Raw genomic sequence first — 26,808 nt, forward strand, 5'->3', positions numbered from 1 at the left:
GCTACTATTTTGTCATCATTTATTGCTATCTAATATCTCGATGACCCACCCATGAGAGGGGAAATACCTTTGATCATTTAAATGAGGACTGAGTATACGTACGTGTTTTCAGTTATAAAGTAAAATGCTTTTACAGCTATCTGTCAACGCATCTCTGAATCAAAACTTTACACTCTTCCCAACACTTTGGCAAAAGCCCAGAAATAAAAAAGGAAGGGAGCACCAGGAAACCAATCGATGACGAAATACATTTAAAAAAAAATAGAAGGTATGTATCTACGACAGCAAAATCCGTCTATATATTGTCCAATATGGCAAACATGGGATGTATACCTGTGCAGTTGCAGGAGCTCAGGGGGTTGTCATAGCCTCCTTTATAGACGGAAGGAGCCAACACAGTGCAAGTTTTTTTTTTTTTTTGCCATCTCAGACGCAGACGCAACGAGAGATCGATGATGACCTCCCCGGGGCTACCTGCTTTATTCCAGCTACCTGGGCCCCGTTGCTGCGGTTACTGCAGAGCTAAAAAAAGCAAAGTGGCATACACACACACACAAGATAAAAGAAAAAAGGGTAGAAAATCAAGACCACCGAATTTTTGGAATAAAACATTAGACGTCACTAGTTTCTTCTTGAAAGAGGGATACGAAATTTTCTTTTTAACGACACTATCGAATTCGATAATTACTTCAACTTCAATTCGAGTCTGTCCCACGGTTTGTAACTCCCGCACCAATAGCGGCTCTATTGATATATGACCTTGGTCAATAAACGCAATGTTACATCGATCGACGTCTATAAGATTGTGCTACAAGATTGACAGTTGTGACATTTAAAGATGTTTCTTTTCTTGTGCTGTCTATCAAGATGAGATTGAAAAATCGTCGAATTGATTCGTTGAAATGAAACTTTCGATTTTTCCTTTGTCGGGCGACATGTACAACAAAATAAAAGGACCGGCAATGTCTTTCGCATATATCCAGATCAATTGATAAATAACTGCAAAGAAAATTGAATTAATCGATAGGTAAGAGAACATGCCTTTCAATTGCTATGCGAACATTCGTGCAAGGAAGCACCTGACGTCTGTGTTAGACCGTGGCGTGTTTTGGGGTCAAGTTTGTCGGTATCATCGACCGCCCCGCAGCTACAACTTGATTTTATAGCTTCTTTTTTTATACACCTTGTCAGATTTAGGGTGTACATATTCGTCTAGTATATACATGCATACATACTAGTTTCAACAGATCGATTGGTGATGGCGCACCTCAACGACGTCGGTAGTTACTTACCCAAAACTAGGGCCCTCCCCTCAAACCCCTTTTTTTTTCTTTTCTCCGCGTTACGTGCAGTTTGTTATGTATATGCCGACGAAAGAAACTACACAAGAGGCTTTTGTATATATAGTAACGATGGTATGGAAGAAAAAAAAAAAAAAAAAGTGTCTTCCATCTTTAAAAATAATTAAAAAAAAAAAAAAAGAAAAAAAGAAAATAGGAGATGAGGAAGAAGGGAAAAAAAAACTTGAACAGCCCAAGACATCATTACCGTGTTTGATCAACAGGAATTGGTAGCCGCATATTATATGCTAGGGAGATGTTAAAGCCGCTGTTGTAAATCCTGCAACAGCAATCAGTTTTTTCCCAATTTATCTCGTAACGATTTTTTTCAAACGACGAGACTTCTTTCGTTTAAATTCAATTCTCGTCTACTTAATTGTTAGCTTGTACCTTTCTGCGCTGTTGAACAAAGAGGACAAATCAAGTGAGGGATGTTCATCAGCATACTGGTCAGCAACACTCGTGTCCACTGGGCAAAGAAATAATATTAACAAAGTGGTATAGCGTACAACTAACCTTTTTTTTCTGAAAAGCAATGAGTCTACAGGGTTCATCTTCAAGGCTGCGCAAAGCCCACTCTCATCATCTGAAATAGATCTTTATTAGATAGATTAGACGATAAGATCTTTATTTATTAAGAAAGCAAGAAAAAAGAGAAAAAAAACGTCGCTAAGAAAGAAAAGAGTGCACTCTGAGTTGATGAAACTGCGCTCTTTTTATCTACCTCTTTTTCTATTTCAATTTTTTTGTTGTTATTTCTCCCTTTTTTTGCCAATGCCGACGAACAGGCCTTGCGCGATCCATTCAGATATGTCGCGAATCCATCTCCGACGCGATCTTTTATCTACAAATAGTTGAGGCACACGAGCTGTGCGCGTTCGTAATACAACAGTATAAATGATTGAGTCAAAAGTTTGCGTGCCCTCAACGAACAACCTGTCATATACGATTTTTTTTTGTGCCCATCTTCTGGAGACAGATAGCCTGGTTTTAGCCATGCAAAAAGACGGTAAATCAAAGAGGATAAATTGATTCAAATCACGTATAAAACGCGCTAGAAAAAATTCGAAAATGAATAACAAGTTTTCGTTGACAAAGAGCGCGTGAAAATTGAGTTCTCCACGGAATTTCAAAGTGTCTTGTCAAAAAAGGTTGATTCACGCAGCATGTTCTCCCTGAACTGAGAAAAAGAAATAATAGATGTACTAAACAAAAAAAAAAGAACAAGCGCTTTAATCGAAAAGGATCTATACGGACGACATGATCACCTCATCGATCTAATGTTAAATTTGTATTAGGTTAATGGTTGAGTGCTTCGTCCATTGTGCCGACAAACAATCGATTCAAAACTTTTTTTTGTCCCCTTCTTTTTACGAGATCAAAGTTTTAGTTGTTTCTTTACCACCGATAAGCCTGTGTGTGCCTATCCGTGACCATCGGAGAACATGTATACAAGCGACCTCCGTGAGAGATTAGACCGACCTCGTTCGTGTAGTATAACATCCGCGTTTTTTTCTTCTTTAAAGGCAGGGCAGATATATAGGCCTATACATTATACAATTGCGCTATTGAGTTGCTTGAGTAAAAACTTCATTTTTTTTTTTTTTTTACTTCAGTTTTCTCAACTAGCTGGGCTGGTTGTCACGGAGACAGTCTCTCCTGAAAATCCTCCTTCTCTTTCTTCACTTTTGTGCAGGTATAAAAAAAAACACATCGGATGCAGTTGTCATGACAACAGGTGGCACAAACGCACGTAGCCTTGGAAGTTGTTGGCTAATGATAAAAACCGACAAAAAAATGGCCAAAGTTTTTCCCATCATGGCGTTGTTACACGAAAGTTTGAAAATGACAGCCAACGTTCGCGTTTTTGCACAGATTCGAGTAACGCGCAAAAGAAAGAAAAATTCATTAACAAATCAACGACTACGTGATTTCGCGTAATGCAAATGATTACGAAAACAAAAAGAAATAAAATTTTGATTCGTGTGGAAACATCCTTTTTAACAGCCTGTTGCTTCTTTGATTTATTTTTTTTTTCTCCCCTTTGTTTGCATCTTTTTCGCTTGTTTGAATTTTTCTTTCTATTTATATACCTGGTTATTTCCGGATTTCCGATGCCGCAGCGGGAGTTTGACTCCCACCTGTAGACTCACGAAGAAGCAGCGCGTATGCGCGTAACTTGGCTAAAGAACGATCGATCCGCACGAGCCGTGTTTTCTAGCTATACGTAGTTTGACTTGGTAACACGGTACGGGATTCGAACTTCCCTTTTTCAATGCAATTTTTTTTTTCGTTCAACTTCTCCCCTCCCCGATGTCTCGCCTTTTCTTCTTTCCCAGGCTCTGATCGAATTAACCACGTATAGAAGAGTAAAAGATGTAATCAGACGTCATCGTCAACGCATGGGCTATGGCGACACTCAATAGGATCCCCCTCTCACCGCTCCCTTTTGATTTGTAAAAGAAAGGCCAGTATAACTACGACCTAAGACATGTCATTATTAATCTTTCCTGGTCAACGAAAATCGGTGTCTCTCGCCGGCTGTTTTGAAGCAAAATACGACGTAAAGTAATAGAATAAACTACAGGAGTAAACCGATCACATTCCAAGTTTACAAAGCTAAGAAAACGGCTAACTAAATCTCTTGAAATATCATCTGCATTACCTTTTCTACGTAACCGGGAAGAGAAAAACGAGAGAAGCTTCGCATTACTATTTCAACAGGTGTGTCTCCATAGGATTCACGATCTGAAAAGGAAAAGTTTTTTTCATATTCCCTATTCGCAACTCGTCCAATTCTTTTTTCTCTCTCTTTACCTTTCGCCCTTGACTACGAGCCAAACGACGGGACTAGGCAACCGGCAAAGAGAAAGAAAGCGCACACAAGAGTTGCTCATATTTCATGACGAGAGTCGTTGCTAAGAGTAAAGGGGAGTTCAAACGGGTGGGAAGAAGAAAAAGCAACTAAAACACACATATACAAAAAAAATTATAAATAGGAATAAAAATAAAAAATTATGTGACATCTTTGACGTCAGCCCAAAACGCCCAAGCTAAATTCAAGAATCAGCCCACTTTTTTTTTCTTCTATCCTCCTACACCCCTTTTCTTTGTTGCCAATTGACTCTCTACCTCCCCCCAATGTGTGAGGGTCTGTGTTTGTCTGTATCCACCGCTTCTTCGCTTAAAAATAAAAAAATTCAGTTGACTGGTCGCTGCTGTGCACCAGTTGCATTCATCACCATCGAGTCGACCCTCCCCACCCCTTCCGTTCCGCCATGTGCGTCATCAGAAACGGAAATCCAGTTAACGTAATTCCGTTACGGTAATACCTTTTTGTTTTTGACCGGACGGTTTGGTGCGCCTCTCCGTTGTGTATTTTTCTTTCATTTTTGATGAATAAGTAAAGATGGTGGGCGGTAGGTGGGCATCCATACCAAATCAAAATTTGGCGGTTTAATAAGACGATTTTCTCTTTTCTCCTCATCTGGTCAGTTGAGAGCATTCACGGCTGCGGCTAAATCGTCTTGTTTCGTTTCCATTAGACGCTCGCGGATCAGGACTGCAATAGCCCTTTGAGTGCGTTTCTCCAGTTTGGCTAGTTTTTTAGCCACGTCGCGTTTCAAATCCCAGTCGGGCTTCCTTGGAGCTAAATTCACCAAATCCTACGTAAAACGCGTAATATGTTTAAGTTTTGAAAAGCGATGAAACAGTTGTTTGACTTGTACTTACGATTTCTTCAAGAACAGGTGGGTCGGCAGCTTTGCCCAATTCTTTGGTGATGTGTTGGTCAACCTCTTCTGGTTCAGCCAGTGGTACGCTAGACTTTTTCAGCTCCTCATCTAGTGGCCTGTAGCTACGAAACACTGGCCTGCAAGAAAAGAATAGCGAAATGAAAATTAAATGAAACAGACTGGCTGGCTGCTAATCGAACTTGAGAGCTAATAAATAATTGCGAAATGGTTCCTCTTCTATAACCTTTTGCTTCAGTTTTGTGCACGCTACTAGCGAAAGACTGGGGCTCTTGTGCTTTTTGCGTTAAAAGTTGCCAGCCATCCAATTAAACATGGTTAAACTTACAACGCGTTACGGATTGCCATTGCTACTCCCTTTCTCTCAACTCGGTGAGTATTTTTTGTATTGATCGGGAGCTGCTCGCTTGAAAATCTCTTTACCAATTCAGTTTATTTCCATCCGCTGCCAAGCCAACTTTCCGGTTCGAGGATATGTTATTTATGTAGTTGCTTTATTGATGGATACCTGGGTAGTGACTGTTGCTGAGACTCGGTGCTCGATTGCCTCGTCTGTTCCTGCTGCTCCTTGAGTTGCCTCAATGCTTCGATTCGTTTCTTGCGTTTCAAGGCCTCGTTCTCCAAATTCGCCGCCTCCTCTTGCTCTCTAGCCGCTAACGTTTCATCTTCCATCGTCAATGTCCCTTGGGCACAAAAGAGAAAATAAACATCACGCAGGGTTTCTCGTACGAAATAGTAACTTTTACTGAATCTTCTACGTTTTCAAATAGACTTCTTCGATTTTTTAAGAGTACATATCGTTAGTTACTAAAATGTTACTACTCTAGTTAGCTTTCGTGGTGGATCGTTTCTGGTTTTTGGAATCCAGAAATAAACTTGCCCATTTTTTAAGTTTTCAATAACTAAAAGATGCCATTCAAATCAATCTAAATTTACCTTTTTCTCTCTTGTAACCAAATTCATGAATGTTAAAGAGTTTCGAAAAAATTGCTTCCTACGACTAATTCAGTTTTGGGAAAGATATTTCAATTTAATCACGTAAATTATTGAGAGGATCTTAAAAGCCCCACAAAATTTTGAAATATGCACACTACTTTTCCTTACATTTTGCATGAAAAAACCAAAATCGAAATGAAAAATTATGGATGTCTCATAAGAATCTAGACAAAGAAGTATAGTGCAGAGAATTTTCATTTTCAATATCTAGCATGAAAAGAAAATATTCACATTTCCAAGTAAATGTTAAAAATTTCAATAGTAAAACAAACATATAAATTCTTATATTAAATGTTAACCAGTGTAAAATCAAGGGAAACTCACTTGATCAGTTTGGCATACACATTAGATACAAAAACAAAAAATTAATAAAAAAATTGTCATATCATACCTAATTGAAAGCGGGTGTATCAGAAAACTAATTTAGAACGTCTAAACTAACTTCAATTCCATAAGCCACACGAAAAACGAATCATACATGAGTAGTTTTGATTTTCAACTTTATAAAAGCCGTCAATAAGTTTTCGGCGGCTGTCAGGCTGACAGTGTTGCCACATTGATTTTCTCTGGAATTATATTTTAAAATTTGAATTGGTTTTAAATTTTTATGAATGCAATTTCACAAGAAAATGAATCAATAGCTTAAAAATTTATTTATCCTAGGAATTTAAGTCCCGAATCTAGATTTTATCATCCTTTTTAAGTTTATGATTGAAATCTCCTTTTTTGAACTGCCATCTAGGTTCTCATTTCAAAGTCCTTTGAATTTGACGTCAAAGCAAAACAACACGCTAGGAGAACAATTTTTTTAAATGTATGTATTTCATCTACCTATAAGAAATTCGAATCACAAAGAAAAAAAAATAAGAGGAGCAATCAAGATTTATTTCGGTATTATTGTGAATTTTAGTTCATCATAAATATATGTAGTGTCCTTAACTCACAGCAGCAAAAGTATTTTATAGGGAAAACTCACTTCTCCAGTCTGTAACAAGTTGTTCATTATTATCATCATTAGTTTAAGATAACTAGTTTCATCTACAAATGGAAACAGAGAACAGCTTGCTTCAAACAGAGGAAAATGAAGAAGAATCATTATCAGTACTAGGAACAAAAAACTTGTAAGTATTGCTGGCATAACTCTCACATGTTTTATTGCTTATCCAATTTTCATTTCGAACATGTGATTTACAATATTTAGTTGGGACCAGCAGTATGTAACTGAACTGGAAAATTTCAAAGATCATGGAGATATTGGTGAGTAGTCTAAAAATCATACTTTTATCACATTTGTGTAAGTTTTATATTTATTAGGGGAAATATGGTTTGGGAAAAAAGTAATGGATTCAATTGTGAAATGGACAACAGACAAGTTTGAAAAAAATATTAACATTTTGGATCTTGGGTGTGGTAATGGAGTGCTCCTAATCCAGCTTGTAAGTATTGTGCTGTAACATCATAAAATTTTCAAAAGGTTTGAAAAATTCATGAGAGCAATCAAAATTGTGCTGTATTATGAAGGCTCAAAAGGGATTCGAGAACCTCGTGGGCGTCGATTACTCCGAATCGGCTATCGTCTTAGCCAACGCAATTGCGGAAAGTCGCCAAGCAAACATAAGTTACAAAGTACGTCACCGACTAAATAGCTATGGTGTACTTCATTTAGAAGATAACGTCTTTGCGCAATTTGTTATTCAGACTATAGATGTGCTTAGCGAAGGGGCAGTCGATAGTGAGGACCATGGGAAATATAACTTACTCCTAGACAAGGGGACGTTTGACGCCATTTCGCTGATGGAAGATTTTGGTTCGGCGGTGTGCGAACGTTACCTCAAAGCCACGTCTAGTATGTTGAAAGAAGATGGGCTATTTCTCATGGCTACTTGCAATTGGACTATTGACGAAATTGTGCAACACATGGCAACATGTATAGAATTGATTTTTTGAACTACCAATTGTTTCTCACAGATTTATATGTTTATGCATTGTTTTATGTTTTCATTTTTCAGACTATAGCCGGACCGAAGTCATACCAACACCTTCAATGCAGTTCGGTGGACAGCAGGGTAACAAAGTCAGCGTTGTCGTCTTCCGAAAGAATAGTTAATACAGAAGTTAAAAAGCTCATTTCTACAATAGCGCCTTTTTTTTTTAAATTCAGTCTGTAGAACTTCTACAAGGCTCCGAAGCATATTTTAAAAAATCGGGTACGTGATCAATTACCAAAAAGATGTTTTATTCATGTTTCATCCCTATCCTAGTCACGTAGACCATAGTTGGCCTATCCTACGCTTACCTATGTTGTGCATACCTGTAGATATGAATCTATGGGTACCAAGAAAGAAACTCAAAAAACGAAAACTAAGCTCGATCTGGGGTAAAGATAGCAAATAATTAACGATAAACATTCGGTAGAAGCTACGAGGTAAACTTAAAAAAAGATTACTCAGCTGAATAACGTAATCACTACGTTGAGACAACATATCACAAATGTTTTCATTTGTCACTTCTTGCATTTTTCAGTTGTTCTCACCTTCGTTGTGCCGAGTGAGAATGCTACTCGTCAGTAAAATATGTTCAGCCATTCTTCTAGCTGTACTGAGACTGTTGGCTGGTTTACTACCTCTAAAAGTCCACCGAAAACTGGAAAAATGGAGCAGTAAAGGCGACGGACAAACTGGAAGTCGACGACGGAACCGAGTTGACATGTTTCTCTCGATTTTTCTCTGTTTTGGTGCTGGACTCCTGCTGTCGACTTGCTTCGTTCACATGATTCCAGAAGTATGTTAAAATGGTAAATTATACTCAACAATCTAAAGCAGAATGCCATTTTATGGGATTTAGGTTCGGACATCGTTCCTTCAGGCTTCAAAGGTGGGTGATTGGCCCTTGCTGGAGCTGTACCCTTTTGCAGAAGTCGTCATCTGCATAGGTTTCTTTGCTGTCTATCTCCTGGAAGAGTTGGGCGAGAAAATGATCAAACACGATCCACCAGAAGGAAACGCACATGAAATGGAAAGGTCGAAATCTCAATCGTTACTCGGTTTAGAGATAAGTAATCAACGAAGAAACAGTCACCACCACAGTCACGGAGATCACGCTCACGGCCCGGTATTGTCTGCTAACGAACAGAAATCGGTCACTGCGGCAATCCGGGGATTTCTGTTGGTAGCAGCCTTGTCATTTCATTCAATTTTCGAAGGAATGGCCATCGGCTTACAGCCCACACTCAGCGATGTCTGGTTTCTCTTCACAGCAGTCATCGTTCATGAATTAGCCATCATGTTTTGTATTGGGATGGAAATGCTGGCTTCTAAACTCCGTGTGCTACTCTACGTTATCTACATGGTAGAACTTGGATTAATTACCTCGGTCGGCGTGGGCGTTGGTATCCTAGTCACTGAATACGTCCAAAACCCATCCGCTACCCACTTGCTAGTCATTGCCATTCTACAAGGCGTCGCGGCAGGGACGCTCCTTTATGTCACGTTTCTCGAGGTATTGGAGCGTGAACGCAATAAACCCGGAAATGGTTTGGTTAAACTAGCAGCCATCGCTACCGGATTTTCCCTCCTCACTCTCATGGAAACCTTCAGTAAGATTTATTTCATTATAAAGTAGATCAGTTTGGATTATAATCTTTAATTTTCTATGTAGCTGGACAGCATGATCCTGTTACTACTAACACTATGGCCATACCTGTAAATAGCTCAATCGCTGTAGAGGAAATGGCACAGGATCTGCCACTTGTTCTGAACGCCACCATGTCGTAGCCATGTTTGCGTTGATTCTACGTGGAGTGGCCGGAGTCTTACGAATGGACTTGAACTAAATGAAACAAAAACTTCCTATATCGTAGCTTAGTCATCCTACCTTACGACACTATCCGTTTCTGTGGGTTACAATGAGAGAATGTTGTTCCCTGCTGTTTTATATGCTTTATCCTTGAAGTCCTTGGATTCTGCTGGAGTACCAAAGACTAAAAAATATGTGAAGGATGTACCATCATTGTTTACCCACAATAAATCCTTTTATCGACTCTAAAAAACTGTAAGCATACATAACAACAGAAGATGACTAATCACACAATTTCGATAACAAAATAAAAACTAAGCAATTCACATTTTTAAGAAGACGTTTCGCTGAATCTACAGAAAGTGCTCACGTCCGTGAATGTTATCCTGTCCAATGAACAAGTTATTTGTTCGGTACAATTCAATATCGTTTTCTATTCTTGGTCCATTGGGCAACACAAAGATTTTTCTCCAGTCCAACAACACACTCCATCGCCACATCTGTCTTTACAAATTAAAACGGTATTCTCTGGACAATCATCTCTAGCAAAACAGAAGGGGGACAATCCTCTCCAGTAGCAAGTGGTTTCATTGACGCTAATGGGCATATGACAATGGGGTCCCATGATTAGAGGGGTATGGTTCAACTGGAATTTCGAAGGAGCTAAACGAGAACATGACTAATGTAATCTCGGTAATCCACACCAAAAGGAAAACGTCCAAAATACCTGCTCCGGCTAGTACGACAATTAAAAAGAAGGAACAAAGGAAGAAAAGGAAATCTTTTGGCATGTTCAAGTTCAACTACAAGTAGTTAAAAAAACTGAATTAAAATTTTAACAGTAAACATACAAACTATACAAGTGTTACTTTGGGTAGAGGATGACAACCAGACTTGCTATCGACGAGAAATACTGGAGCAGATTAAACATAAACGTTGGTTGACTGAAATTATTCATTAGAAATGGAAAATAAACATGTCGTCTTTGCAACGACCTTTCCCAGGAAAACGAATATCAAGAAAACGCGATAGTGGTACATGGCCAGAGCTAGCTATAAAAAGGAACAATTAACTTATGTTACTCACCCTCTCCCTCAGTTTTTCATGTCGTTAAAGAATGGTAATCCCCTATTCGAAATCGACGCACTGTTTTCCCTTAAGAACTTAAATGATACTCTCAGGAATAAAAACAAGAGGTTTTATACCTCTTCACTCGTTGGAAAACAAATCAAAACTAAAATAGTTCCACCGTCCCCCTTACAAGTTCCAAAAGGAAGGGTACAGAATAATTTTCTGTTCCCTGCCTTCTTCACCGTGTTTCTTACCCTCTCCACCTTTTCAATGATTGAATTGCCTAACCACTGTAGACTACGTTTCTTTAATATTAAATATATCTAATAATTTTTTTATCGTCCTTCAAATAAAAACGTTAAATCTATCACATTTTTTAAATCCCAATGTATTTTACTATTCGGGAAAATACAGCACTTTATAGCCAGTAAAACAGTAATGACTTGTGCCTCCCCGTCCATCATTGCACATTAGCTTAAATCCAGGTGGGCGTTCACCTTGACAAAACGGGGAAGAACCTTCCCGTTAGCATTAAGAACCATACCCGAGATCAGTTTTCTTTTAACTAAAGGGGTGTTTGTTTGAGATTGTCGGGGAGCTGAACAAACACACGTGTTACTGCATGAAATTGTTGATTTGGTGAGAGACATCGTTATTACAACGTAATGTGCAAATAACCTGCTTGAATCTGAACGAGAATCAATAGCATGCAGATGACAATAAAATAAGAATTTCTACGCATTTTGTTTGACATCTCTTGAACGAATTCAACTGCTTAATAACTATAAAGGTGTTGAAATGCCACATAATATAACGATTGTCCTTTTATGTTTTTTATGGGGTTGTACGCGAATTGAAATTACATCATTCGAACGTTTTCATTTTTACTTGGGGCTTAAATTCTACGTTGAAGTAGGGGAGGTAGGGCGTGGTTGGAACACAAAACTTATTTTTGTTCCGTACGATTACAAAAATCGTCCAAGTAAACTAAAAAATATATAGATTTGTAGCTAATTATCTCAGCTACATAACCGTATTTTTTTTGGGTGGGTTTGGCAAAGATTAACATCTGCTATGCGTAAAAAACTGGAGGTACCCCAAGTTGTTTCAATTGCCAATTCTACTCGGCAATTGAAACAGGGCGTCTGGGCAATTGAAACGTGGGTTTTCCCATAAGAGAGCTCCCGGTTTTATGAAGAAACTAAAATGGCGATATCTCAGAATCTGGGATACGTATTTTGATGAATTTTTTACAGTAATATAGAGAATCTTAATCTTTATTTTTTAAGATATTTTATAACTTTCTATACTAACTAAATATTTTTTAAATGAATTTTAGTAGTTTTCTGAATTAGGTTCAGAAAACCGTCAGTAATTCAAAGAACGGGTAATAGTATGGAGATCAAATTTTTATAATCGAATATTGCATGTCCAGCCTTACATCATAATTGTTGTTAATGTCCTTAATTTAATTTTTAAAATTTAATTTCTTTCGTCAACGTTGTAAATAAAAGCGCAAACATTGTGGCAGACGACAAATGCCAGCCACCCAGCAGACGAAAGAAACCCAAAATAAACAATAATTGAAAAAAGAGCTCTGCTAATACGCTGCGTAGGGAACACTGTTGCCAGACTACATTAAAGGAGACGCGCATACGGAAGGGTCGCAATTGGAACAAGGTGTTCCAACTGCTCCGACCATGGGTCTTCACGGAGTTTTAATGTTTATGGGGGATAAAATTTAGCTAGGAAAAAATTAATGTCATCAATTTATAGCTTAATGAACAACGAACGATTTAAGACCTTTTTTAATGATTTTCTCCATCGTTTTAGATGTGAAAACGAAAAAATTGCCTGCGAAAAAACAAAAAATGGACAGTCAAAAAACAATTTTCAGGGATAACTCGAAAACGTTTGGAGTCTAAAGCCTCCAATTTTTTCTAAAAATGTAGAACCCTAATTCCCGTTATTTCAAATTTTTTAAACGAAATCTCTTGCATACTTTAAGTGGTAGAATTTTTGTTTCAATTGCCGCGTGTTCCAATTGCGCCCTACCTCCTCTATCGTTTCACATTGTGTAGTTATAGCCATCATTGTTGGATGGCTGTTGTTTGATGTCGAGAAAACAAAGAACATTGAACGCTTGAGACAGTGTCGTTCCATATAACAATCTCTGGTTCCAATAAAACGTACTACGTTGTTACGAAAGTAACCCTTAGGTCTAAGCTGATGCTAAGATGTAGTGGGCTAAACATACCTCAAGAAATCCATGATAAACCAACCTCGTTGGTCTCATGGTCTCGTTGGTGAAATCTGCTGCTCTTGGCACAAACGGTCACCGGGCATGGCCGGTTAACGGTTGCGAAATAGCCCCTGCATATCCGTGAACGAGCTATGGAAGGCAGTGCGCAGTACGTTATTCTTTATTTTATATCGCACGTGTTACCTGCAATTTGCAGAGCTTTTTGAAGCACAGTCAAGGTTGTAGTAGACTGTGTACAGAATCTGCCAGCCGCCCATTTGCAGGCCGTCGCCATTCTGCAAGGTGTTGCAGCTAATTCGCTGCGTCATGTTCATTTGAGTGCTGGAACGTGAATAACAACATAATAGTCTGGAGAAATTGATTATTATTGTCATCGCATTTGATGCACTTACTGACACTGACACTTACTGACGTTTCCAGTAAGCTTCTCGCCAACTCATGGAACAGCTAGAAAGTTGACAGACGATTTAGAATGCTCTATGACTTTTTTAATCACGCACGTTTTTTAGCTGCAAATTTTCGCTTCTTTCCACAAGAATAGTTGCCATTTTGCAAGCACATTTGTTGTCTCCTCCAAGTTCCAGCTGAAAGGAAATCTGTCCCCAATTTCTCTTTCTTCTTACCTCATCGCGATTTGTTACAGCTTCATCGCTTTTTATCGCCATTGTTTGTAGAAAGCGAAAGTTGCACCTAAGTTCCCTTAATACTTAAGTTTTCGATGAAGAGTTTTATCTAACGAACGAAGGAGATCGCCTGTTACTATGTACGTTGTCACACACAAGCAAAATAGAATTACATGAAATGAGGAGCTGTATATGTTGTGTAACTTAGAGATAACGTTAATACGTACCACGGATGCGAATATCTCGGGATGAATGCGTTGGGTGCATATTGATTTCAAACGGCACGTACTCTAACGGTTGCTGGTCAGCGTGCATAGCTCACGAAATTTATGGAATAAGCTTACGGAAATTCTGAGAAGCGTTCCCCTGCAAGACCAAAAATTTACAAACAATTTAAAACTGACGTGTTACTAGTAAAACCGTCCTTGTCGGAAACTGATTGCTAATTGTATATGTATGGCGGCTTACATAAACACCTAAAACGAAAGAAGGCAAAAAGCATGAAATAGTAAAGGGAAATTGTAACTTTGTCGATGTTATCAGCATATATAAAATTAACACAAGGAGGAAACAAATGATCGTATCAGTTAATCTTTCTTTGCTAATCCAAATTAAACCTTTCCTGATTTCATCATTTTCTTCATGTTTCTTCCTAAATTCAACTTACACAAATGACGTCATTCGTTTTTCAGTCTCTTTTCATCCCAAAGAATTTCTCCGAGTTTGTCCAAAATGAGTGTTAACGTTATCCCATGCTAGTCAAGATAAGAAGCCGTAGGGATCGGTCAAAGTTCAGTAAACCAGATAAAAGATCACAAGACGTGACGTATACCTTTGCTGGCTGCTGGGTAGGAAAAAACTGAAGTTGCTGTGTCAGAATGACGGAAGAAACCAAGAATTATGGGCGTTGTTCCTCTGCTATAGGCGGAAAAGCTCATTTCCGTTCGGAAACAGCATCTACATGTTACGTAATAACACAAAAGCAGGCATCGATGCGTGAATCCTAATAATAAAAAAAGGACATGGGTCAAGGATGTTTCAATGTGCTACAATGTTAGGCGTTTTGAAGAATTGTGAAATGTTTCATTATGCAATTTGATTGCAAATCTCTTTAACAATATTGAACTTACTAACTAACTTTACATAATTATTGCCCAATAAACAGTGACATGAAAACAGGACAATATTTGAAGACGTGATGAGAAATCTCAGCAACGTGCTCGTTCCTATCAGTGAACTAAAGTGTGTACGTGTGTGCATAATCGTCACCCGACATTCGAGATGAAACGCCGCAGTTGCTGGGCACAAAGCCGCGCGTGGCCCTGGACAAAATAAACACTACTTTCCTCTTCTTTCATCACTAACGACAACATACCCTCTTCCTCTTTTAGAGAACTGGTCTTCTTCTTCTGTGATAACCAAAGGGTACAAAGTCTCCTTCAAAATGGGAGAAACAAACTATGTCCAAGTAAAGAACCTTGGAGCCAAAAAAAAAAAAAAAACCCAATAAATAAAGGAATAAGGAAAAGAGAAAATGTGTTACGGGCGCGCTTTTGTTAGTTTCGTAGAGGGTGAAGAGAAAACATCCGGGAAAAAAAAAAGGGGGAGGGGCATAGTAGTTAGGTGTTGGGTCCTCTTGCTACCGACGGGCAGCAGTCAGACTAAAACGGTCGGAGAGAACGAGCGGATTGTTGGGTCTCCCGTTGCGCCTTGCCACGCGAACAGGTGTCTGTGACAAGTTGCAATTCAATCGGCAATAGTCAACTACTAACGGTACTGTTCGTTTGTTTAGGTTCTGATTGATCGAATCGTTTTATCTCGTCACAATTACCTGATACAAGAGAAGAAAAATCCAGTTGGTGATTTGGCATTGTTTAAAAGGCCATGATTGTTCCGTTACGGGTCGTTTCGCTACCTTTTCATAGCTGGTTGACGCTCCAACGCAAGCTAGCTGTTAGTGATAATTCAGCGTAAAACATTTGCATCACATTTATCTTCTCGCCACCCAACGCGAAATAACTGATCGACGAAAGAGTTTTTCAATCATCAAAGCCATTTCAAGCTGATTGGGTCGCACTGGTTGTCGGATAATTACTACTAAATTAACTGCATCAAGATGATGCTCGTTAACAAAATCTGCGCTGCGATCCTTTTGGCGGGCCTGAGACTCATAGCCGGATTGTTACCTTTAAAAGTGTACCGAAAGCTTGATAAGTGGGGGAAACGAGGAGATATTAAAGCAGCCGAAAAGAAAACTGTCAACAAACGCCGTCAACGAATCGACTTGTTCCTATCCGTTTTTCTGTGTTTTGGCGCCGGACTTCTACTCTCCACCTGTTTCATTCACATGATTCCAGAGGTAACGCAAACCACGGAAAAAAGAACGCCTTGTTTTCTCGTTGTTAGCACTGTGCAAATAAATACCTGCTCATATCAATAAAAAAATGCCTGATAACGTATCACTTACACATCCCTAGGTACGCGACTCTCTTGACAAGGTAATCAGGTCAGGAGAATATCCTATTTTGGAACAATTTCCATTCGCCGAGGGCATCGTTTGCTTGGGCTTCTTTGCTGTTTATCTATTCGAAGAGCTAGGCGAACTGTTAGCCGGCCATAGCCACTCCAAGAAGACCAAGAAGAAAACAAATGCTGTGGGATTATCAAATGTAAATGCTGAGAATCCAGTAAAGACGATTACCTCTGATTCGGAAGACGATCATCACAAACTGAGGACTGTTACAATTTCCAATGCTGAAAACAAAAATAATGTGCCCGCCCTGACAGAGGAAGAAACAGACGACGATTCAGACCATGGAGGCGGACACCATGGTCACAGTCACGGGCCACCTATACTATCAGACCTGGAACAGCGATCAGTAACGGCCGCGATACGCGGTTTCCTCCTGGTCTTTGCCCTCTCGTTCCATTCCATTTTCGAAGGAATGGCCATTGGTTTGCAGCCGACTCTTAAGGATGTTTGGTTCCTCTTTGCGGCTGTTACAATCCATGAGCTCGCTATCATGTTCTGTATCGGCATGGAGATGTTAGCTTCTCACATCCGCATCTGCATTTACATCGCCTACATGGTTACTTTGGGCCTTATTACTCCCATTGGAGTTGCAATTGGTATCTTGGTGACTGAATATTTCCAAGATCCTACAGCTTTTCATACTCTCATCATCGCTATCCTGCAAGGCATCGCCGCTGGAACGCTTCTTTACGTGACTTTCCTCGAAGTGCTGGAACGCGAGCGAAGAAAATCAGGAAATGGATTAATTAAGCTCTTCTTTGTCTTCCTTGGCTTCATCCTCCTATCGGCACTCGAAGCACTCGGCGGTTAGTATTTCTTTTCTACTTGGTGAAAGAGTTTCTTGTGTGCAAACTGAAAATCATTAGATTCTGTTAAAAGATAAATGAAAAAGAATAAGGGGATATTAATACCGCTATTACGTGTTGAATAGGTCACGGAAATCAAGCGGATCATGCCGAAAATCAAGCCACTGCAGGAGTCGCGTTTGTTTTGCAGCCCGTCACGACACCGCAATACTCTTTCTATTTACCAAAAGTTTAAAATAAAAGCTGTTAATCACGATGGTCTTGTCAGTTCCATGGCCTAAGATGTTCCTGCAACAACCTATGCAACATTCCCATTTTTGTAAACAAAGAGAAATAAAGACAAATCTTTTTATTAGTTGTAATATTGAAATATGAACGTTTGGCCCAGAAAGAAGGGGATGATAACAGAAGGCGATATTAGACCAATCACTTTTCTTCAGTTTCTTCCAGCACGGCGGAGGAATAAGCCAGGTCCCAATAGTGCTCGACGCCGTGTTTGCGGAAGTGCTCGCGGGCCACAACCTCAGAAGGACAGAGCTTGAAGATGAGGTCGCCAAAATTGCGTTGTTTGGTCGTGCCTTCCCAGACGAGCTGGCAAGAATTGCGCGTTTCAGGCTGCGAGGATCCAGTGTCGTGTTTGCTTATCTTGACGAGGTCCTCCTCCCACCGGATGCGATTGAGCATCAATCGTTTGTACTTCTTTTGTTGCTTAGGTCCTCCTTCGACGATGATAACATTCACGTCCTTAAAGATGACTGCACATCCCGTCATGTAAAGTTGCTTGGCGTTAGTTTCGATTTTGAATTTCTTCGACAAGTTGGACAGATCCTTGACCCGGTAGATGGATACGTGAACACCTGTAGTGCTGGTATCCTCTTGCAATTTCTTCTCTTTCTTTTCACGACGTTGTTCAGCTGTCAACTTTCTGGATGCATTGGCTTCTTGATGATTTTGAAGACGTTTGGCCATTTGCTCTCGAACATGGGCTTCGATCTTGGTAGGGTCTTGGATCGCTTCGTTGCCCAACACGCGCATCAAATTCGATATGCGGACTTTGGCTTGTGGTGGTGGTTCCAGTCCCAGGCGGATATTCTCTTGCTTTTCTTTCCAATTTTCACGTCTAGTGGTGCGACGCAGCTTCTTCCGCTCCTTCTGAGTCAAGAAGACAGGAAGGTAAGGTAAAGAGAGCGGATCAGTGGGAGCACGCATTTGAATAGGATGCTCGATCAAATTAGTAATGGTTTCTTGACGTAAATTGGGTTGGCCGTCTTCACCTTCGTAGCTTCGAGTCTGCAAAATGACCGAATCCCACCATTCTAAATCAATTTCTTCTTCCTCTTTACGATCGCCAATCCGTGGTGCAACTAGGGCTAGAGCAGTAACCGAATTGATGCCAGTTTTGCGGGCAATTTGCGAAATTTCACTTTGCAATTTGTCCAACTGAGCTTTCATTCGCATACGGGATGCCACCTGCTGGAATTTGCCCTGTTCGTGGAAGTGAAAAGTTCTGCGTGTCCGTAAAGCCGATTTGGCTGCTACACGGGGGTCGAAAAAGCGACTTTCTGTTAAACTTCCGGCTTCCTCATTCTGCTGATGAGAGCCTTTGCCCATATGAGTCTTGAGCACCTCACGTTTTTTGGCGCGAATATTTGCTTTGAGAGTAGGTGTGTATTGGGTTAGCGCTATTTCTTTTCCAGTGGCATCTACTGTTCTTCCGTCAGCATTAAGGATGAGAGGGCCAGGCTTTGGTTCACTAGAAACTTCGTTAGTTGATCCAGGGACACTCACTGTTTTGGGCAGATTCAAGTTCAATGTTGCCAAAGTGGAAGTTGCTAGTTTTGACTGAATTTGAGCCTGTAATTCAGCAATTTTTCTGGCTCGTTCATCCATTGAGGAAGGAGCAGGAGCCTTAGGAACTGCAGGTGTCGGAAGAGATGAGAGGACTGGAGCAGTTTTCAGAAGCGCTGGTGGCTGATTAAGGGAACGCTTCCTTTCTTCAATCATCTTTTGAGCATTTAACATCATTTCTCTGATTTGAGAAGAAGACAGTTGTTCTGAATTATCAAGATTGGTTTTCCCATCTTCTCCACTATCATCATGGAATCTGGATTTTAACTTTTTTGCTTCTCGTTCTGCACCATCCATTGGATCCTCTTCTTTAAGTCGCTTGATGCTTGTTGTAGCCATGACTGACAATTTCTATAAAAATGAACAACAAAAAACCTGAATTTAAAAAAATCATTTTTCGTAGGATGTAAATCAGCCACAAAATTATAGTAGTTCAAACATTGGTCTACAAGTGAAAGCATACCAAGACACAACAATGTGGTTTATGAAAAGCGAACAAATTAGTTACACAAACGTGAAATCTTACGCAGAAGAAAACAAGATGATAATGCTGAATTCGTGCAGAACAACAGTATAGTGCTGTTCGGCGACCGGTCGCGATCTGGTTGTCGACAGATCACTTTCTCAAACGAAACATGTACAAAACAAGAAAGTCAGAATCACTTAGTTAACTTCAGTTCTACTACACCTAATTTCAACGAAGATGGGAATGATAATAATTAAAGTGGAAAATTCTTGAAAGAAAAAACGTGTCTTACCCGCTAAACTGTGCGTTTCTGTTCGTTTGGTTGCCCAAGCAACGTTACTGAAACACCATCTAGAGGGACTTTTTAACATTTCAATGAGGTTCGTAGAAATACAAAATATCAATCAATCACACAACGTACTGTACAACCTCAAGAATCAAATAGTTCATAGACAATATCAAAGGTAAAGCTCTAAGGATAACACACTATGGTAAAGTTAACATCGTTGTACATTAATTACTTTACGAGGTGCCTAATCGCCATACGTACGTACAATACTTTTATTTACAAGTTAACGGACCCACTTATTCAGGGTAACTACATCCAAATGAAGCCACGTGTCACAAGCCAAGTTTTAAGGGCTCAGATTTCGGAGGTTTATTTTATAGGAGATCAACCATACAGAAATCGAAACAGAAAATAAACGGCTTGTCGCTGAAATAGTGAAAGTTCGTTTCCTACAGGTTTGGCAAAAAAAAAAGTATTATTAGAAGCCTATGGGTTTCTATTATTTTCCCACATATTTTTTGGCAAATCACCATTTGTTTTCCCAGTTGGGTATTTCTTGGTAACCCATTTCCGAGGGCTCACCAATTCAGTGTCCTCCGAATTAATCTAAAGAAGCTTTGGTGTCTAAAAATTGAAGGGTAAGTAATCCTAATTGGACGCTCTTCCTCAGATTTCAGTTCCAAAGTTCCGGTATCCAAGAGATCCCTTAAAATGTTAAATCGGTCCTCACACGGTAAGTCCACTGCAGTTCACCGTGATGGTTGTTGTAGATGAGGAGCTGCGGCTACCGTTTCCAGCCTTTCCTCCAGATCCTGTCACCTATCAATCCACATTGCATCCATCCATCCAAATCCATTCCAATGCAATCCAAATCCCACAACAATCCCATCCAGAGAGAGCAACAACCTTGCTGTGTACGCTACAAATAGAAAGGGGAAGAAAATGAGAATCATGTTTATTCGACGCACCGCTATTTGTGTATTACAAGAGGGAGGGGAGAAGGAAAGGATGGGTAGTTCATGAAAAAAAAATCTAAAAAAAAAAAAAAATTATTGGCTGGATTTGGGGGATTGTGGGTATTTCGAAACCAAAATGATTTCGTGTACGTCGAGAAGAAACTGAATGATTAGTAGCAATAATTGCAAATGCCAAAAAATCATAACCCAAGAGATAATTGAGTTTCTTGTAAAAAAAATTGAAATCTTGGATGAAGCATTGTAGCTTGATGTAAAAAAAAACTTGGTTTTTGCAATTTAAAAGATTTGCTATTCATCTAAGAATTACTGAAAATATAGTATGAACCATGGAGACAATACCAAAGACCCCTTTCCTCCAGTCCTTCCAATCCTTAAGCATTTTGTTGTCCAAATAGCACAACTTTTTTTCTGAAATATTTTTGTTTTAGTTTTTCCTGATTTTCGTTTCCAGTCATGTCCTTAAGAGCGTGATCTGGAACGAGGTGAGCGTGAGCGTGAACGGGAATAAGAACCACGGCGAACGGGGGAATAGCTGGGAGAGCCGCGACTTCCGCGTGTCTTGCCACCTCCACCACCGGCTGGAGAATATGATCGGGATCGATCGCGGGTTCCACCACTGCGACCTACACGTTATAAACATCGATGTCAATAATCATTTAAACTAAGATGATATAATCTTTTGTTTACCATCACCGCTGTCTTCTTTCACGCGGACATAGGACACTTCCCCCTAAACATGGTGAATGTTTAAAATTTTTAAACAAATTTTCAAATATTATTTCGAACCTCGTGTGAACGGAATCTCGAATCATCTAGCTTCTTTATGGCGTATTTCATGTCCTCATAACGAAGGAACTCGACCATTCCAGTTCCATCTTTGTATGTATCAGCATAGCAGACATCACCAGCTTCTCTCATGTGATCTTTAAGATCTTGCCATGAGCCAGTAGGAGGTAACCCTAAAATTGATAGGACTTAAGTTATTTCTCATGTCACTGATTAAATTGTATATTTCTGACCTACCCGTCACAATAACTCTGTAATTAGTTCTTCTTGCAGGTGGTCCTCGACTTCTACCTCCATTGCTTCCACCACCATCACCACCACCTCTGCCCCCACCATCTCCACCACCTCTACCTCCACTTCGGCCACTGCTACCCCTGAAGAAGAAGAATATTATTTTTGTTTTCTTAGACTTTAAGCTGTGTATTGATAAAATAGTTTTTGAGTAATAAAAATATGCTTTACAAGTGAAAGAGCAACCAACCTGTGTCCACCACCAGAATTCTGGGAGCCCCTAGGAAATTCTACTCTCAGGCGGTACCCATCATAGTCATAGCCATCACGGGCATGAACAGCATCTTCGGCATCCCTAGCATTTCATTTGAAATTACATAAATAATGTAATAAATTTGCCAAACAAATACCTGGGATCCTCAAATTCAACAAATGCAAACGGAGGTCCTCTTCGGTTCTTCAAATCAATATAGGCAATTTTTCCAAATTTGTAGAACAAGTCTTCAATATCTTTAGTGCGGATGTCGGGTGGCAGATTACCAACATAAATTCGGGCTTCATTGTTGCGGGAACTTGACATGTCGACTTTTTTCTGTCACTAGCCTTTGGATTGGAAACAGAACTTGAATCAAATTCGAATAATGGTTTAGGTTTTCCGAAAACACGTCACACAAGTACTTGGGGTGCTGTAAGGCGCCCCTTGTCAAAGAAAATGCTGAAATTTTTTCTCAAAGCGCAATGGCGTCGGCGGTACAAGCATTGCCAGATCAGCAACTTAGTAATATTTTTGAACCTAAATTATTTAAATTACAATTTTAAAAATAATGATTTACTTGAATTCTTGAAGCCGAAACGATTTTCATTGTTACTAATTAGTTTAGTATTCAATGACCTTTCAAAGATGTTTAAAATCAAATGAATTTGGTGCACCAGAAAATTGCCCTTTTTTTATTGGATTGGAATCGACGGTTAAAAAAGGGTTGTCGACTGGAACTCTATTTGGCATTCAAGAAACAGTTAAGCACATTTTCTTTGTTGGTTTTAATAGCAAATCCATACTGTTGGGTTCACTTCCACCACCATTTATCATGGCTCTTAATGAGAAAAGAAGCTGAATTGTGTTCTAGTTAGATTTTTAACAAGTTACTCCAAGGTCGGAACTAAAAGTTTTTTTATTTTGTTGTTTCCTACATTCCGTCCAACTGCATTGACGTAACAATAAACTTTCCGACAAGGTCGTCCTTTTGGAGAGATCCATGTATTGGGTATATAAATAAACAGGTATTTTATACAGCGATAGGCTACGTTTCCTTCTTGCGTAGAAAATCTGTTTTTGTTTAAACTTTTATTGCACATTTACTCTCATAAAGTTATTTAATTTTTGTTATCGATCATTCCGCAATATAATGAAGAACCACATAACATTGCATATGGGAGAACACAACAAAAGAAACATGTCGTGGGGAAAAAGCCAAAAGCAATTGACATCTGCCATAACAACGAATTTGAAATTTTCCGTTTATTGGTACGTTTTTCATCACTGATATTCTTTTCAGCGAAAACGTTACTTCAGAAAACAAATGCCGTAGTGTATATAATCATAAACATAGCCAAAGAAACGAAACTGATGGAATTCACAAGCAAACGAATGAGCTGCATGTTAACTTGATGGCGAAAAGTTTTGACTCTAAATTTTGGTATAAACTTTTACGAAAAATAACGTAATATTTTCCAATAGTCTGCTCCTAACTAATTCTTTGTTAATTTTAGTTTAAATAAAACCGCCTTCGTTAACTATCGTTAGAATCCGCTTGTTTCAATCCCTACTTCTAACGATATCAGAAAGGCGATACACGTGCAAAAGCCATAACGCTGTTTCTGGAATTCAGACTCCCATTTTCTCAGCCATTTCTAGTACTGCCATCTAACGGAGCGTAATACTGTTAACAATTTTAACCGTAACAGCAAAAAAAAAATATAAATTCCTTAAATATGTCTGAAATCTTTATGACAATTTCTATTATTTTCTTTTTCTTCATCGATGTGTCTTGGAATTACTTGAAATTTTTACTAGATATAAAAACATTTGCTCATGGAGCAAAAGTTCACCTGCAATAATTGGCGCTGTGCTACATTGATTTTAACGATAACATCCATGTCAAAATTCACTGTTCAAGGCCTTGACTAATACAACGGTAGCAGTTAACCGTCTGCAGCTCTGCGCCGGTCAGAATAATCTTGAATTTAACATTGTCAGTTGTGACTGTTCATGACTCTATAGTTGATTTACTGTTGCCGAGCCCTGTGCAGTAGAAACTTCTAGGTTTTTCAAAACAAGAAGAATCAAGACTGATCCTTTAAACAAGTATTGATTTATTCACATTTTTTGCATAGAATGTGTCCTTAAAACGCAACAGGCCAGTTTCATTCGTATTTTCTCCTTCCTCCAGAAGTTGTGACAAGATTTTACTAGAATGGCCGATCGAAAAGCTGTTATTAAAAATGCCGACATGTCCGAGGAAATGCAGCAAGATGCTGTGGACTGTGCAACACAAGCCTTGGAAAAATACAACATTGAAAAGGTAAATGATTATGCATTGGATATTTATCGTATCTTGATTATTAAGATATTGGGTCTTTCAGAAAATGTCTTGTAAATCTATGGCCCCTGTTTAAAAAAAAAAATTTTTACAGGATATTGCAGCATACATCAAAAAAGAATTTGACAAAAAGTACAACCCCACTTGGCATTGCATAGTTGGAAGGAACTTTGGTTCATACGTCACCCACGAAACAAGGCATTTCATCTATTTCTACTTGGGCCAAGTGGCAATCCTTCTTTTCAAGTCTGGTTAGGATTTGTCTGACAAGAGCCTAATCATCCAACAAAAACACATTTTACAAGATTTTACACTCACAAAGTGATCCATCCTATGATGTAACCCTTGCTGGTCTCTTGCTCCACTCCCACCCTACACATCGCTCATCATTTTTCTTGTTTTGCCATCTAGCCCCAATATTTCACAGTACATTATTGAGAAATTGCTTCAGACTCATGATACAGGATAAATATTGGACATGAGGATTATCGGTGTAGTCTGTCCCCCTTTTGGTCACTTTTCTGTTGTGAATCTCTGTGTTCATGTCCACCCGAATTCATCGCCACAAGATGCTCCCATCGGGCTTCTTCGCTAATACAAAAAATTAACACAAAGCTGAAATGTTTATTTTTTCTTAGATTTTATAACCAGAATGTATAGACACCACACCAAATGTCAAGTTTTCATAGCAAACGCTACGAAATCCCGCCTCTTCAATCATATTCTTAAAGTCATCCTAACAGAAGCAAATTAATTAAATAAACGGCACGGAATTTACTGCTTGATGACGTCTATCATTACCTGAGTAGGGAACTTTCGAATACTTTCAACGAGATATTGATAAGATTTCCAATCTCCTGCCACCACCTCTCCTAACGGAGGGATCACTTGGAGGGAATATGTGTCATACATCCTATGAAGATTCAATTTGAAATAAATTTTTTTTTATAGGGAAATTATTACCATTTTAAGAGCGGATTTTTGACGTGACTAAATTCTAGGCACATAAATCTTCCTCCAGGTCGTAGTACGCGATAGGCTTCATCCAAGGCCTTCAAGTAAACACAGTGAATTTACAATCAGTGTTCCCGCTTTTCGTTAGATTTATGAGAATAATCAGGCGTATCTTACGGCACGCGGAATAACTGATCACCAAACTAGTTCAAGCTAACTAGGCTTGAAAAACAGTGTCGGATGAAAATTTTCCAGTAACAAATGGAGATACGTCGAAGGCGGTTAAATCCGCTTTGACAAACAACCGACTACTAGAAACCTGAACTTTCATCCGACTGTAGGTGATAACATCAACCTAGCAACAATGAGAAAAGGCGAACTTAGCTTTCCGTACTTTCGAAACGTCAATAACGTTGCGAATCCCAAAAGCTATGGTGTATAGGTCAAATGAGTTTTCGGATAAAGGCAACTCTTGTGCATTGGCACATAACCAACTCAGGTCATCGGATTGAAGATTCATCTTTAGTGCACGTTTTTTGCCGACGTCCAGCATGGCCTGTTTGATTTTTAAGAACTGTATTAGTTTAGAAACAATAATGTAAAGAAGCTTTAGTACTTGATTAATGTCACTGATCAAAATGGTTGTGTTTTTTCTACTTCCAATGGCACCATCAGCTGAGCTATTGTACTTTTTATTTTGTCTTTCTATGGCTTGTAGCATCCTAAAGGCAATGTCACCTGAAATATGATAAGCAAAAGTGAATTAAATTCCCCATACTACTGTTTTGTCCTTACTTACCAGTTCCACCAGCAACATCAATAATATTTGTTCCAGGGCGTAATGGAAACATTTTTTTTACAAAGTAATCTTTCCATATTCTGTGTATGCCAACTGACATCACATCATTCATAAGATCATATTTTGAGGCCACATTTTCAAAAACTTGATGTACCTTTTGTGCCTTTTCAGTGGCAGACACTGTCTGAAAGCCAAAATCTACCTTTTTGTCTTCATCGCTAGTTCTACTGCTATTCAAGTTGTCTAGCTTATTTCTGTCTTTCAACACACTGTAGTATGGCCCAGCATGTAGTTCATTAACGAACAACTTTTGTAATTTTCCATTTTGAAAATTAGTCAGCGAATATTTGACAAACCGTATCAGCGACATTTCCTGGTTCGTTTCGATTTTTACCAACAAACGCGAAAACCAGGTATCACTGTTTCGTTGGTATCACTCCGCCACACTAAGACTGTTTCATAAAAACGGTATATTGTAAGTAGGAAATTGCGTTCTATGCAACTAACCTCTTTGAGACTTGTTTTAGAGAAAAACTTTCAGGGGAAACCAGTTACATGGTTTGGCTCTTGGCAAGTTGTTATAGTTTCATGTTTTTTTTTCTTTGGCCGTGTCTGGACAAAGTTATAATACGCGGAATTTTTTGTCGCAGAGCGTTCCGCGTAACTAAGAATCTTCGTC

At 39.1% G+C, this 26,808-nt stretch overlaps 8 protein-coding genes and 1 long non-coding RNA gene across 14 annotated transcripts in view; 4 read left to right on the forward strand and 5 right to left on the reverse strand.

Moving 5' to 3' along the window:
* Nucleotides 1–8,279, forward strand: part of LOC130696081 (EEF1A lysine methyltransferase 2-like) — a 32,874-nt gene extending 24,595 nt beyond the window's left edge. Inside the window, exons 1-7 of one of the 2 annotated variants that reach the window (XM_057519157.2) lie at nucleotides 6,863–6,979; nucleotides 7,044–7,209; nucleotides 7,290–7,345; nucleotides 7,403–7,524; nucleotides 7,610–7,714; nucleotides 7,787–8,015; nucleotides 8,098–8,279. In XM_057519157.2, coding sequence (XP_057375140.1) covers nucleotides 7,133–7,209; nucleotides 7,290–7,345; nucleotides 7,403–7,524; nucleotides 7,610–7,714; nucleotides 7,787–8,015; nucleotides 8,098–8,195 — 687 coding nt within the window. In that variant the 5' untranslated portion in view covers nucleotides 6,863–6,979; nucleotides 7,044–7,132 and the 3' untranslated portion in view covers nucleotides 8,196–8,279. Of the gene's footprint in view, nucleotides 1–6,862; nucleotides 6,980–7,043; nucleotides 7,210–7,289; nucleotides 7,346–7,402; nucleotides 7,525–7,609; nucleotides 7,715–7,786; nucleotides 8,016–8,097 lie in introns of those variants that run through there. The other variant, XM_057519159.2, reaches the window with a different exon arrangement.
* Nucleotides 4,831–12,408, reverse strand: LOC130696083 (coiled-coil domain-containing protein 12-like). Of its 2 annotated transcripts, none has more exons than XM_059495345.1 (4): nucleotides 12,396–12,408; nucleotides 5,601–5,775; nucleotides 5,073–5,211; nucleotides 4,831–5,005 (listed from the first exon to the last, which is right to left on the reverse strand). In XM_059495345.1, the coding sequence occupies exons 2-4, from the start codon at nucleotides 5,762–5,764 to the stop codon at nucleotides 4,832–4,834; spliced, it is 477 nt and encodes a 158-aa protein (XP_059351328.1). In that variant the 5' UTR covers nucleotides 5,765–5,775; nucleotides 12,396–12,408; the 3' UTR covers nucleotide 4,831. The 2 variants fall into 2 exon arrangements, with proteins under 2 accessions (XP_059351328.1, XP_057375144.1); XM_057519161.2 differs by lacking the exon at nucleotides 12,396–12,408 and adding an exon at nucleotides 6,480–6,626.
* LOC130696072 (zinc transporter ZIP1-like) lies at nucleotides 8,157–10,121 on the forward strand. 2 transcript variants are annotated; one of them, XM_057519146.2, is made up of 4 exons: nucleotides 8,157–8,295; nucleotides 8,612–8,869; nucleotides 8,933–9,683; nucleotides 9,746–10,121. In XM_057519146.2, exons 2-4 carry the CDS (start codon nucleotides 8,642–8,644, stop codon nucleotides 9,859–9,861), a joined length of 1,095 nt encoding a protein of 364 aa, XP_057375129.1. In that variant the 5' UTR covers nucleotides 8,157–8,295; nucleotides 8,612–8,641; the 3' UTR covers nucleotides 9,862–10,121. The 2 variants fall into 2 exon arrangements, with proteins under 2 accessions (XP_057375129.1, XP_057375130.1); XM_057519147.2 differs by lacking the exon at nucleotides 8,157–8,295 and adding an exon at nucleotides 8,318–8,513.
* Nucleotides 12,409–13,642: 1,234 nt separating the features above from the next.
* Nucleotides 13,643–14,837, reverse strand: LOC130696089 (uncharacterized). Its single transcript, XR_009002543.2, has 3 exons — nucleotides 14,673–14,837; nucleotides 14,068–14,595; nucleotides 13,643–13,976 (listed from the first exon to the last, which is right to left on the reverse strand). It is a non-coding gene; the product is annotated as an uncharacterized LOC130696089 (long non-coding RNA).
* A 717-nt stretch (nucleotides 14,838–15,554) lies between these two features.
* Nucleotides 15,555–17,534, forward strand: LOC130696071 (zinc transporter ZIP1-like). Its single transcript, XM_057519145.2, has 3 exons — nucleotides 15,555–16,199; nucleotides 16,318–17,179; nucleotides 17,305–17,534. Exons 1-3 carry the CDS (start codon nucleotides 15,957–15,959, stop codon nucleotides 17,412–17,414), a joined length of 1,215 nt encoding a protein of 404 aa, XP_057375128.1. The 5' UTR covers nucleotides 15,555–15,956; the 3' UTR covers nucleotides 17,415–17,534.
* Nucleotides 17,514–19,813, reverse strand: LOC130696067 (U4/U6 small nuclear ribonucleoprotein Prp3-like). Of its 3 annotated transcripts, XM_057519141.2 has the most exons (3): nucleotides 19,786–19,810; nucleotides 19,554–19,646; nucleotides 17,514–19,378 (listed from the first exon to the last, which is right to left on the reverse strand). In XM_057519141.2, exon 3 carries the CDS (start codon nucleotides 19,364–19,366, stop codon nucleotides 17,606–17,608), a length of 1,761 nt encoding a protein of 586 aa, XP_057375124.1. In that variant the 5' UTR covers nucleotides 19,367–19,378; nucleotides 19,554–19,646; nucleotides 19,786–19,810; the 3' UTR covers nucleotides 17,514–17,605. The 3 variants fall into 3 exon arrangements, with proteins under 3 accessions (XP_057375124.1, XP_059351428.1, XP_057375123.1); XM_059495445.1 differs by lacking the exon at nucleotides 19,554–19,646 and having other exon boundaries at nucleotides 19,786–19,813; XM_057519140.2 differs by lacking the exon at nucleotides 19,786–19,810 and having other exon boundaries at nucleotides 19,554–19,704.
* A 1,375-nt stretch (nucleotides 19,814–21,188) lies between these two features.
* LOC130696076 (serine/arginine-rich splicing factor 1B-like) lies at nucleotides 21,189–22,535 on the reverse strand. Its single transcript, XM_057519151.2, has 6 exons — nucleotides 22,187–22,535; nucleotides 22,027–22,131; nucleotides 21,783–21,919; nucleotides 21,546–21,718; nucleotides 21,447–21,489; nucleotides 21,189–21,382 (listed from the first exon to the last, which is right to left on the reverse strand). The coding sequence occupies exons 1-6, from the start codon at nucleotides 22,354–22,356 to the stop codon at nucleotides 21,219–21,221; spliced, it is 792 nt and encodes a 263-aa protein (XP_057375134.1). The 5' UTR covers nucleotides 22,357–22,535; the 3' UTR covers nucleotides 21,189–21,218.
* A 1,444-nt stretch (nucleotides 22,536–23,979) lies between these two features.
* On the forward strand, nucleotides 23,980–24,747 carry LOC130696085 (dynein light chain 1, cytoplasmic). The gene is made up of 3 exons (XM_057519163.2): nucleotides 23,980–24,141; nucleotides 24,227–24,358; nucleotides 24,471–24,747. Exons 2-3 carry the CDS (start codon nucleotides 24,251–24,253, stop codon nucleotides 24,630–24,632), a joined length of 270 nt encoding a protein of 89 aa, XP_057375146.1. The 5' UTR covers nucleotides 23,980–24,141; nucleotides 24,227–24,250; the 3' UTR covers nucleotides 24,633–24,747.
* Nucleotides 24,748–24,980: 233 nt separating this feature from the next.
* Nucleotides 24,981–26,785, reverse strand: LOC130696074 (2-methoxy-6-polyprenyl-1,4-benzoquinol methylase, mitochondrial-like). The gene is made up of 7 exons (XM_057519148.2): nucleotides 26,637–26,785; nucleotides 26,130–26,581; nucleotides 25,947–26,068; nucleotides 25,725–25,886; nucleotides 25,340–25,428; nucleotides 25,178–25,289; nucleotides 24,981–25,112 (listed from the first exon to the last, which is right to left on the reverse strand). Exons 2-7 carry the CDS (start codon nucleotides 26,497–26,499, stop codon nucleotides 25,011–25,013), a joined length of 957 nt encoding a protein of 318 aa, XP_057375131.1. The 5' UTR covers nucleotides 26,500–26,581; nucleotides 26,637–26,785; the 3' UTR covers nucleotides 24,981–25,010.
* Nucleotides 26,786–26,808: the final 23 nt, after the last annotated feature.

This window comes from Daphnia carinata, chromosome 5, assembly GCF_022539665.2.
Source record: "Daphnia carinata strain CSIRO-1 chromosome 5, CSIRO_AGI_Dcar_HiC_V3, whole genome shotgun sequence".
NCBI lineage: Eukaryota > Metazoa > Arthropoda > Branchiopoda > Diplostraca > Daphniidae > Daphnia > Daphnia carinata.